This window comes from Schistocerca americana, chromosome 5 (assembly GCF_021461395.2).
Source record: "Schistocerca americana isolate TAMUIC-IGC-003095 chromosome 5, iqSchAmer2.1, whole genome shotgun sequence".
Taxonomy (NCBI): Eukaryota; Metazoa; Arthropoda; class Insecta; order Orthoptera; family Acrididae; genus Schistocerca; species Schistocerca americana.
Window position 1 is genome coordinate 483,925,853 of NC_060123.1, and position 12,513 is coordinate 483,938,365.

Genomic DNA, 12,513 nt, shown 5'->3' on the forward strand with positions numbered 1-12,513 from the left:
ATTCGGATGCTTCCTTCAGGGTGTTGCATTTACGGTGGCCAGCAGTGTATATGGTGAGTGTTGTTATTCTCGCCCATTTGCATTCCACCCAGAACTTTCCAGTACTGTATGACTAATTTCTTCTTCTAGTTACTGGAAAACTTTGTAGTTTTAACAGTATGACATCATCCCCAATGATGTAAGCTTGTGCTACCACATCAGTATTCTTCTGTGTACTTTGAATTTTCATGTCTTCTATCAGATACAGCTATATAGTCAAATACTCATGTTTTTATCTCCTAAAATATGAAGTAATGTGCAGATATTGAAAATGCAAGATTTCATTAAACCTTTTGTAGGCCCCTTGCCAGTCAATTGTTCTGTCAGTTCACAATAGTGTGGTGGTTTACAAAATGACTGGCATTGCTGTGCCCTTAACACAGCATGCCATGAGAGAAAGGTCAAACACCAAGTCTTATCAAAAAAAAAAACTGAGCCATTTTTCCTGTCTAACTTTTTGAACTGGGACAAAATAGTGAATTTATGCATCTTCAGGTTATTAAATGATTGTTTTGGTCCATTATTTTGAAAACAGCGATACATTAAAGGGGTCTGTGCTCCTGGAGCTGAGGAGCAGGTCTCAATGATAGTGATTATTATTATTATGTACAATGTAGTGCAAAACAAGGTTATCACCACATTTAGTGAGATTCAGCCTTTTTTCCTGTAAAATAAAGAAAGTAAAAAATACGAGGTACTTCTTTCAGCACAATGTTAATCTGCCTGAATTATATCTTTTGTATACATTAAAGTTACCACTAAAAATAAGAAGTGTAAACATTAATAGCTAAACATTTTATTCTTGCACAGAATAACAGATTAATGTATTTGATCAAAGTTAACAGTAAAACTTGTAAATCCAAGTAACATCAATAGCATTTTGTAGTTCTTTAAAGGTTTTTACAAAGTGATTCTTATATCTTTTCTCAGCATTAACGTATTATTAAGTCCAGAAAATACACAACAGTATTTTAATACATATTGTACAAAACAGGAAGACAGTGGAAAAACATCCACAAAACTATATAAACAGCACAGCACTGAAATGCATCATGTGTAATGAACTAAGAATGATAAACTTCTTTTTACATAACATGAACAGATATATTAAACAAGTCTTATGCAATATATTCATTTGATCAAGTCTGTGATTTTAAGCCTACAGGAAATTCTCAGACTATAAGTATCTCTCTCCATTCCAAAACAGGCATTTCCTTTTCAAAAACCCAATTACAACAGTATAAAAGAATTGCACTTCAAAACAACAGACTGTATATCCCTACAAGCGAGCCACTGATTTATTTCATGGGCTAGAAGTCCTACCAAAATCAAGCTGATAAATCATGGAATTTGAACTGTAATTAAAGCCTTTATTGTTTCAGTATCTCTTACTTGCCTCAGTATCTATTTGCAATATTTTAAGGTTTCCAGAATGAGTACAATATTTAAACTTCGTGATGAGTTTTTTATGGCATGATCATGTCAGTTCTCATTGTCCACAGCAATTCTGACAGCATAAATACTTTCAATGGCAACACGTTACAAGTATCAAAGGATGCAAAACAAAATGCACAAATTATTAAATTTTGCATGGCTTTCTGCAAAGGCCATCAGAGCTTTCATGACTCTAGGATATTATAAACTCAGTGTCTTCTTTATAATAATGCAGGGCTCTCTTAAAAGTACATACTGAATAGATACTACATGCCAGTGCCGTACTTGAAAATGAATGCACTTTCTCCATCAACCTCATTAGACACCTGGAGTATGATCTCTGATGACTTCTGATAGAATTTGAAATTTTCTGTCCTCTGGAGAATTTTACCTGAAAGACTGAATATTATCTAATCTATAAATATTTTACTTTTGTTATACTGCTCTGCGTAAGTCCTACCCTTAAATGCTTGCCAATATCTCAACAATCTATTATATATTAAGATCAGAATATAATTGTTTTATAACATTCATGAAGTAATTTTATGTGAACATTTGGCAAATGAATGTTTACATGAAATAGTACCACAAGAGGATTTTAGTAACAGCCACAATTCTGCATAAGTTCTACAAGTATTTCTTCCTAAATGACTAAATGAACATGATGTACCATTACATAAGGTGTAGCTTAATGAAACAGAATTATTCAGACAAAATAGGAGTGAAACCTATCTTTTACAGATGTATTTCAACACATATACTAGTTATTTCAAAGCAATTTCCTACAAAGTAACACACACCTGACATATCAGAATTGATCCTAGACTACAAATATTTGTCCTTAATGGCAAGAATGACAAATTTTCCAGTGGAATGTAGAACTACTATTTGAACAAATGTACAAAATATTCATTGAATTATGTAGATGACATGTGATCAGAAACATCCATTAAATTTGAAGGGTGTGCTTTAATATCAATGACAACCTTAATGACTATTGTATTGTATTACATGCCAGTTGAAACAAGTATGTTATCAAGCACAAATTTATTACATTAAATGGAACATTTATTCTGAAAATGACACTCAAAAATAAAAGGCCAGTCTAACTTACAAGCACATGAAATGGATGATACACAAACAAACAATAATAATAAATAGAAGATATAAGCTTTCCCTCCAATTTTCCATGTTTCTCGCAGGTTTTTGTTGTTGGAAAATACATTCTTTTGTTTACTATAGCTACTTCATTTTTTCAGCTGAATGAAAGATAAATCTCTTACATCCATTACACTATCAAACATTGCTAACAGACAATTTTCTCTTTCCAGCAGTATCATCTCAAACCAAAGAGAGGTGTCTTATCAAGCACAAGAACAACAAAAGACAAGAAACAAAAATTTGAAAATGCAACCACTCACTTGTAGTCAACCAATAAGCGATGGGGAGGGGGACAGTAAGTCAGAGATAAGCCGTTTTTCATTGTGCACTCAGCACCTCACATACATCACCACTTAGACAACCAAATACATCCACCAACAGCAGCCACAACAGTGTCATCACAGCCACTATCTGGGGGCACTTTTTGTAGTTGTGTGTGAAAAGGTACGTCCACATGATGCCTTTTTTTCTGTTCAAGTTTGTGCAAGAGTTTACATTTCCAATAGCACAACTATGCCTGTGCTTTTGTGCATGTGTAATTTCCTCAAAGTGAAGGCTGTGCATGAAAGTCCATTGCTTTCCAGGTTTGGTGGAAATCTCTTGCACTGCTCAGCAAATGACAGGCAACTACGGTCCATGTGGGTTTCATTGTGTAGTGTGTTGAGGTTATGTTGACTCCACAGAAAGCACGGGGAAATTTATAAAATATTACAGACAAAGATACGTCATATGGAATGCTGCTTCTAAGGACTGTTTCAATAAAAATTTGAGATGTGATGCCGTGAGTTTCAAGTATTAGATAAAAAGTCTCCAATCATATTACTGTAAAGTAAGAGACAAGTCTCAAAGTAGGAAAACAGAGAAGCAGCACCTTACAAATTTATGAAAAATGCATATGAAAACTGTGGACAAATATTCATGTAATGGCGACTTAATAGCACAGTTGGGGAGCCTGGCATCTGAACAAAGGAGAAGATGGAATAAGTGGCTTTGCTCAACCACATACTAGGAACTGAAAAGCAAGAACACTGGTAATACAAAATTGGGAAAAACAACTACCCTCTAGTCTATTCTTGGGTCTATGGCATTACTGAAATTGTCAGTCAATCTTTATATAATAATTTTTAATTGAAGTTGTGAGAACAACTTTTTATAAAATTAAATATAAGTGACTCACTGAAAGACAACCTTCACAGAATGACTAAGAACCTCCCTTAAGCATTTCTCAGTTTCAGGAATAATCACGGAAATTGTTTTTTTATGTGAAATTAATAGCTCAAACTGGTCTGTAGGTCTCTATTTTCCAGCCAACGAAATGTTATTGCCAGCCTTACTCTTACAGTTACCAAGCAGAAAATCTTAAATCTTGCTGTGACCTCATGAAATTTGCAAACTAAATGTTGCCATCACTTTGTATTTCTTATACATCTGACATTTAGATACTGTTTTACACACAGTTACCCTGTGTGCACTTCTTCTGTCACCTTTCATCACAAACACAGCACAAACTGTCAAGCAATGAAATGGATGTATAGGAAACATGCAGACACAAAGACACGCATGTGTACATGCGTTCTTTCCACTAATTTTTGCACTTGCACTTTTGTTCGCATGCCTCAGCAGCTCCATATCAGGAAAGAGGTATTCTGTGGACATACCTTCAGAAAAAGTGCTTACACTAGAAAAAAGCAGTAGTTTCAAAGCTAGTGGCATCTGTATGTTGTTACACATCTGTTTGTGCATTACATCACTATGCATAAGAGGATCAGTTGCCATTCCTCATTATTGTTTCTTGTTTGCACTTTGGAATTACCAGACTGTAGGACAGTAAATTTACTAATATGGCAAAAGTTGATCTTAATGTAGTAGATCTTAGCAGAGGACAACAGTACATAACACAACAACACATGCTTCATCTTTAAGCATAAGCAACATATACTTGAGAGCGTTAATTGTAAGACACAATACAGAAGTTCTGAAATAGCAGTCACTTAAAAATCACTGCAATAATAATCCAAATAACACCCTTCCTACGGTTCTTAAATACGACTGCAATGGGAATATCTTGCGACTACTGCTGAAGTCCCTCAGCATGCTGAGAGAAAACTCTTTCAGCAGATAAGCTAAGACACTAGTGTACACAGTGTGTAACCGGCGTAAGTGCAGATATTTTTATTTGTGGTATCTTAATATGTACATACAGCAGTGTGTTGGTTGTTTTTCTCTTTGTCAAACAGTCTTCCCACAAACAAGTAACATGATTTACTACCTGATGTTTTTTGCACAGTTGTAACTGCACCACTAAGTTGACCACACCTATCAATGTAGACTAACCATTTTGTGTCCACACATCCGCACTTCAACACCTAACCTGCTGCCCAGGGAAAATGAGTATTAATGGCTTGCTCTTGCCACACGTAGTTGGAGGTACTAACCAACCTAAAAACATATGTCTTATCATAGCTAGAATTATTAGTCTGCAAATGACATACATACTGATGTGATATTGTTCAGTACACTGACTTCACTAACCAACAGAAATATCTGCATTTATACCCTTTACACCCTGTATAAGGCCAGTCAAAATGTAATCTGCACGATCTCCTCTTATATGAAATTCATTAACTGCTTTATGGGTTTATGGAGCCACTCTGTGGAGTTCTAGCTCGGTACATGTGAACTAGGGAAAGTTGTCTCAGCACATCCCATATCTTGGTATACCAAACCAGAAAACTAACTGCAGTGGTGTACAAATGTGGTCTTTTGCAATGAGCAGGCATGCTCAGCTTCAATCAAGTAACGTTTCAGTTTACCTCTCAAACTAGTCTGTACCTATTGAACTATACCACAAAGGAGAGAGAATTCCAGTAATTAAAATACATTTTTTGCTTTTCCTCCTCCAATTCTAATTCCCACAAAATATAAATACAGCACAAAGAATGACAAACTGTATAAAATGGATACATAAACAAATCCACTGACAATATTATAAAGAAAGTCTAATGTTACCTGTGTAATGAAACACGCGAGTTTATTATACCCATCCTGAGTCAAGACATAAAATGAATATAATATACAAGAACAGATATGCAGAAAACATTCTAATGCACCTGTCAGATGATGAAATATAGTCTGAGGGTGGCAACCTAATGCCTTAAGCATGTCTGTTTCTTGACCTACAAGTGAAATCTGAAGCACATGATGGACCATCCTGCTACATTTTTGTATGACTGACAAATGAACATGTACTAGATAAAACTGAGAGACCCACAAAGGGAACCAAATTTATAAATTTATCTCAGTATTTTGAGCACACATTTACAATGGAAAAAATATAAAAACACTTCATTCAAAAAATAACGCATTTCTATTGAAACTGTTCCCTCATAAAACCAACTGATAAAGCATGAAGTGCACAACATGATCCATTGCCAATTTAATTTCATTTGAGCATATTTTAAGATCTGAGTTTGGACAGACAAGTCTCTTCGTTGTATCAACAGAAAGCGAATTATGAATCCGAAGGCGATTCAAGCATCTCCATAAGGAACGTATCAATTGGAACATCTCCAATAAGGCGAAAGAAAAACAAATGCTCCAAACACTTAAGGCCTATGGAACGTAAAGAAGGCAGACGAAGCAGAAGTTTCGCAAATCGTCCTGGTTCGTCAGGGTGTGTTGTTCTAGTATATTCTTCCAAAGCTGCATATACTTTTTCACGAAGAAGTTCCACCTCCTGGGCAGATTTCAAACCCCTCACCTCTGCAACAATATACAGAATTTATGAAGTGTTTCAGGAATAAAACATGAGTGCATAAAATATGATTATAAATGAATAAACTACAACACTTCTACAACAAAATGAACACATTATGAAGGGAAAAATTTTTAAAACTGAAAACAACAGAGTAACAACACATTTAAATCTATCCTCATTATGGCAAGAAGCATGGCTATGTCCACAACAAAATTTTTTGATTTAGGAAATATGAAATCTTTGTTGGAGATAACAGCTGGTTAACAGTAGATTGGAGGAGGAGACAAGGGGTAGGGGTTCATCTACATCTACATCTACATCCATACGCCACAAGCCACCTGACGGTGTGTGGCGGAGGGTACCTCGAGTACCTCTATCGGTTCTCCCTTCTATTCCAGTCTCATATTGTTCCTGGAAAGAAGGATTGTTGGTATGCTTCTGTGTGGGCTCTAATCTCTCTGATTTTATCCTCATGGTATCTTCGCGAGATATATGTAGGAGGGAGCAATATACCGCTTGACTCCTCGGCGAAGGTATGTTCTCGAAACTTCAACAAAAGCCTGTACCGAGCTACTGAGCGTCTCTCCTGCAGAGTCTTCCACTGGAGTTTATCTATCATCTCCATAACGCTTTCGCGATTACTAAATGATCCTGTAACGACGCGGGCTGCTCTCCGTTGGATCTTCTCTCTCTCTCTTCTATCAACCCTATCTGGTATGGATCCCACACTGCTGAGCAGTATTCAAGCAGTGGGCGAACAAGTGTACTGTAACCTACTGCCTTTGTTTTCGGATTGCATTTCCTTAGGATTCTTCCAATGAATCTCAGTCCGGCATCTGCTTTACCAACGATCAACTTTATGTGATCATTCCATTTTAAATCACTCCTAATACGTACTCCCAGATAATTTATGGAATTAACTGCTTCCAGTTGCTGACCTGCTATTTTGTAGCTAAATGATAAGGGAACTAGCTTTCTATGTATTCGCAGCACATTACACTTGTCTACATTGAGATTCAATTGCCATTCCCTGCACCATGCGTCAATTTGCTGCAGATCCTCCTGCATTTCAGTACAATTTTCCATTGTTACAAACTCTCTTCATACACCACAGCATCATCTGCAAAAAGCCTCAGTGAACTTCCGATGTCATCCACAAGGTCATTTATGTATATTGTGAATAGCAACGGTCCTATGACACTCCCCTGCGGCACACCTGAAATCACTCTTACTTTGGAAGACTTCTCTCCATTGAGAATGGCATGCTGCATTCTGTTATCTAGGAACTCTTCAATCCAATCACACAATTGGTCTGATAATCCATATGCTCTTACTTTGTTCATTAAACGACTGTGGGGAACTGTATCGAACGCCTTGCGGAAGTCAAGAAACACGGCATATACTTGGGAACCTTGTCTATGGCCCTCGTGGACGAATAGCGCGAGGTGGGTTTCACACGATCATCTTTTTCGAAAACCATGCTGATTCCTACAGAGTAGATTTCTAGTCTCCAGAAAAGTCATTATACTCGAACATAATACGTGTTCCAAAATTCTACAACTGATCGACGTTAGAGATATAGGTCTATAGTTTTGCACATCTGTTCGACGTCCCTTCTTGAAAACGGGGATGACCTGTGCCCTTTTCCAATCCTTTAGAACGTTACGCTCTTCTAGAGACCTACGGTACACCGCTGCAAGAAGGGGGACAAGTTCCTTCACGTACTCTGTGTAAAATCCAACTGGTATTCCATCAGGTCCAGTGGCCTTTCCTCTTTTGAGCGATTTTAATTGATTCTCTATCCCCCTGCCGTTTATTTCGATAGCTACCATTTTGTCATCTGTACAACAATCTAGAGAAGGAACTACAGTGCAGTCTTCCTCTGTGAAACAGCTTTGGAAAAAGACATTTAGTATTTCGGACTTTAGTCTGTCATCCTCTGTTTCAGTACCATTTTGGTCACGGAGTGTCTGGACATTTTGTTTTGATCCACCTACCGCTTTGACATAAGACCAAAATTTCTTAAGATTTTCTGCCAAGTCAGTACATAGAACTTTACTTTCGAATTCATTGAACGGCTCTCGCATAGCCCTCCTCACACTACATTTCGCTTCGCGTAATTTTTGTTTGTCTGCAAGGCTTTGGCTATGTTTATGTTTGCTGTGAAGTTCCCTTTGCTTCCGCAGCAGTTTTCTAACTTGGTTGTTGTACCACAGTGAGAGAGAGAGAGAGAGAGAGAGAGAGAGAGAGATATTTCGGGTTTAGCATCGCAGAAGCTCGGATTAGGCAGCATTTGTGTGAAGTGATTTACGGAAATCAAGGAGAACTTATATCTGAAATGGCCAGATGGGGATTGCAAACTCCATCCTCCCAAATACCAGTTCAGTGTAGAAGCCAATGTGTCACCTCCCTTGGTGTGAAAGAGAGGGGGGAGGCAAACAGAGGAAAATCTGAGAATGTGGAAGGGATGGTTGACGCATGCAGTGGAGGATAAAACAGACACAGAGGAAATGCAGAACAAGCAGTTTAAGTGATTACTACTACTACTACTACTACTACTACCACCACCACCACCACCAGCACATTAAGCATGCGCAAGACATTTTTTCGGATGCACATTCATTTGTAACAATATATTCCAGTTCTGTGATTGGTGCAACATTATAACAGATAAAACCCAAGCATGTGAATTACGAAGAACACAACCACGATTTTCGTAACATTTTTCTCTTTCCTACATTAGGTATGCAGATATATTTACAGATATTGTCTTTTCTCTATCCTTAAAACCTCTAACATGCTCTCTCTCCCCTCTTTTTCTCCTCTAGTCTTGATAAAATGGACTTCCAGCGTAATGCCAAAGACAACGTTCTCATATTCAAGCCCCAATTCACAGCAATTATTATATTCCTGTAAATATGGCCAGTCAAGCAGTAATGCCTCCTTTTCTTTCTCCTTAAATAAAGTGTGTTAAATGAAAAATTTGTGTTTGGGAGTATTCTGCAAAAATGTTTCTCCAATCCACTGCAGTAGTAACTTTGTGTGTCAACAGAGGCCAATACTGCAGTCACTTACAAAATGGCCAACATCAATGTTCATACAGCTCTGCGATAAAATTCTTGGTAATAGAAGGTGAAAAGCTTGTTCACATTTGTGAAAGAATGGTTTGTGGCTGTAACAAAGCTGAAGAACAATCATCATTGGCTGACGAAACACAGAGCAGCAGGCTGGTGACTACTGCGACTCCACACAACATTCAGTGAGTCTACAGCATCATTCGCCATGACTGCCTGATGACTGCACATGATTTGTGTCACATAAACCCCCCCCCCCCCTCTCAACAAAGGCAGTGTGACGACGATTACTCAACAGCTGGGATACTCAAAGGTTTGTGCAACCTGGGTACCAATGCAAGACCACACACCAGCCATCATACCACTGAAGAGATTGTGAAAATTGGATGGGAAGCCTTGCCTCATCCCCCATACTGCCCTAACCTGGCACTATCAGACGTCCATCTGTATGAGCTTCTAAATGCTCATCAAGGGATTCACTGCAACAACGTCTGTGTGAAGTGGCTTCAGAAGCAGGATAATGCACTTTACCACATTGGAATAAATTTCCTTGTTAAAAGATGGAGCTAAACTGAGAAAATGGATGATGTTGAAAAGTCATAAATTAATCATAAACATTGTGGTTTTGAACCTGTATAGTTGCATTTGGGGAAAAGAAGGAGGAGGAGGAGGAGGCAGCATTTCTTTTTGACTTACTCTGATAACCCCAGTGTATCAAGACCACTCACTAATACACAAATGAGAATGAAAGTTGAGAATTTAGAACATATTACTTGTTGTTGTTGTTGTGGTCTTCAGTCCTGAGACTGGTTTGATGCAGCTCTTCATGCTACTCTATCCTGTGCAAGCTCCTTCATCTCCAAATACGTACTGCAGCCTACATCCTTCTGAATCTGCTTAGTGTATTCATCTCTTGGTCTCCCTTTACGATTTTTACCCTCCATGCTTCCCTCCAATACTAAATTGGTGATCCCTTGATGCCTCAGAACATGTCCTACCAACCGATCTCTTCTTCTAGTCAAGTTGTGCCACAAACTCCTCTTCCTTCTCCCCAATCCTATTCAGTACCTCCTCATTAGTTATGTGATCTACCCATCTAATCTTCAGCATTCTTCTGTAGCACATTTCGAAAGCTTCTATTCTCTTCTTGTCTAAACTATTTATTGTCCATGCTTCACTTCCATACATGGCTACACTCCATACAAATACTTTCAGAAACGACTTCCTGACACTTTAATCTATACTTGATGTTAACAAATTTCTCTTCTTCAGAAACGCTTTCCTTGCTATTGCCAGTCTACATTTGATATCCTCTCTACTTCGACCATCATGAGTTATTTTGCTTACCGAATAACAAAACTCCTTTACTACTTTAAGTGTCTCATTCCCTAATCTAATTCCCTCAGAATCACCTGATTTAATTTGACTACATTCCATTATCCTCGTTTTGCTTTTGTTGATGTTCATATTATATCCTCCTTTCAATTACTTAAGGATTTAAACATGGATAAATTTCTAGGTCCCAGTTGTTCTTAGTGATATTAAAAACACTGAAAAGCCTCTGCTTTCACAAAAGTGCAACTTGTGGTCTACTTTATATAATGGTTGGTTTATAGAATAAGCAATTTAAAATAATGAAGATAGAGAAGGTGGAATGGTTGCAACGAGGCTACCAATTTTGCCACTGGCTACATTTTAAAATTTTGGGCAACTACTTGACCTTCAATCTGTTTATGGTTAATTTTGCAAATGCAATAAAAAACGGAGTGCTCAAATTCGATTACAATGTTCTTCTTGTAAATGAATGTGCATTTACACACCATGCATTCCAACTCTCCACCTTCACTTCTGCCATTTCTCCAACAATATAGCAAGTGCTCTGTCTCTATTGGAAACAGCTATACAGAATCAAAAATTGTGACAGTGAGAATTACAATACTGGACAAAGGATAACAATGAAATACCAAAAATGTAACAGGGAAACAGTAAGAGAAGGTAACAATCACAGACAGATAACAAAATAAGGTAAGGCAAATACTGTAAAAGAAGGTCAAAAAGCCAGTTTAGTGAACTGAAGAAGACAACACTACTTACGGCAGCAACCTCTTTAAAAGAGTTTGGCAAAGAACATGGCATGTAGGTCGTCTTGCTCAAAAGGAAAAATCAGCTGCCTTGTTCATGTAGAACTCCATCTGTGCGTATTACTACTTGCTTCTGTATCTCATGGCATACTACCCGCGAGTCTCAATTAAAATTTTCAGACTGAGAGATGTGACAGAGCTGTACAAAATCAAATAAAAATTGCTGGAAAATTATACAAGGGACGTCAAGGGTGTGAGAGAGGTTTATTGGAGGAATAGAGCATGAAACTGCTTGGAAGTATGCTACAAATTTGTAAAATAATCAGAAGCAAGATGCCCCACCTCCCTCACCACCCAGGCGTCAATACATTTCAAGGGTGTAAGGAGGTTTATTGGAGGAATGGAGCATGAAACTCTGACTTTTTTAAATCATATCCCGAGACGAGATCATCTCTCACTGATACCCTTTTCACATATCCACTATATCCTTGTAAAACCACACGAATATATCACATTATCACTGTATATCAAAGTTCTTACTCCTGCAATCATTCCTCTACTAAAACCTGCCTCAAGCATCCAAACACCACTACTTCCTTCAATCTTATCCTTGGTAAATTCTACACCATCAGAGATAGAGCAACACTTGAAACCACTCATGATGTTTCCCATGTAATTTGACTCAAGAGATCTGAACATTTGCTACACCACATGTGCAATTTGTATCCTCCTTGAACACAGGGTGCAGAAACTGCTCTCCAACATATCCTTGCATCATCCATGACCTTTATTAATACTGGAACAGATGGACTGTGTCTCTTAGACCCAGGCAGATTTTGTTTTCAAAATATTTGTGAGAGTATATGGTTTATGAGTAAGCCATTCACTGTAGCTTTCACTTAATGTTCCCACAGGTCTCTACCTGTTTCATCATTCCTCTTTGTTAGCCATTTGTTTGTTGACACGG

The 12,513-nt window shown here is 37.7% G+C and overlaps 1 protein-coding gene across 4 annotated transcripts in view; it reads right to left on the reverse strand.

The window, feature by feature from the left end:
- Nucleotides 1–819: 819 nt before the first annotated feature.
- Nucleotides 820–12,513, reverse strand: part of LOC124616698 (retinoic acid receptor RXR) — a 141,615-nt gene continuing 129,921 nt past the window's right edge. For all 4 annotated transcript variants that reach the window (XM_047145040.1, XM_047145039.1, XM_047145037.1 and 1 more), the window contains one exon: nt 820–6,396. In XM_047145040.1, the coding sequence (XP_047000996.1) occupies nt 6,146–6,396 (251 nt within the window). In that variant the 3' untranslated portion in view covers nt 820–6,145. The remainder of the gene's footprint in view (nt 6,397–12,513) is intronic.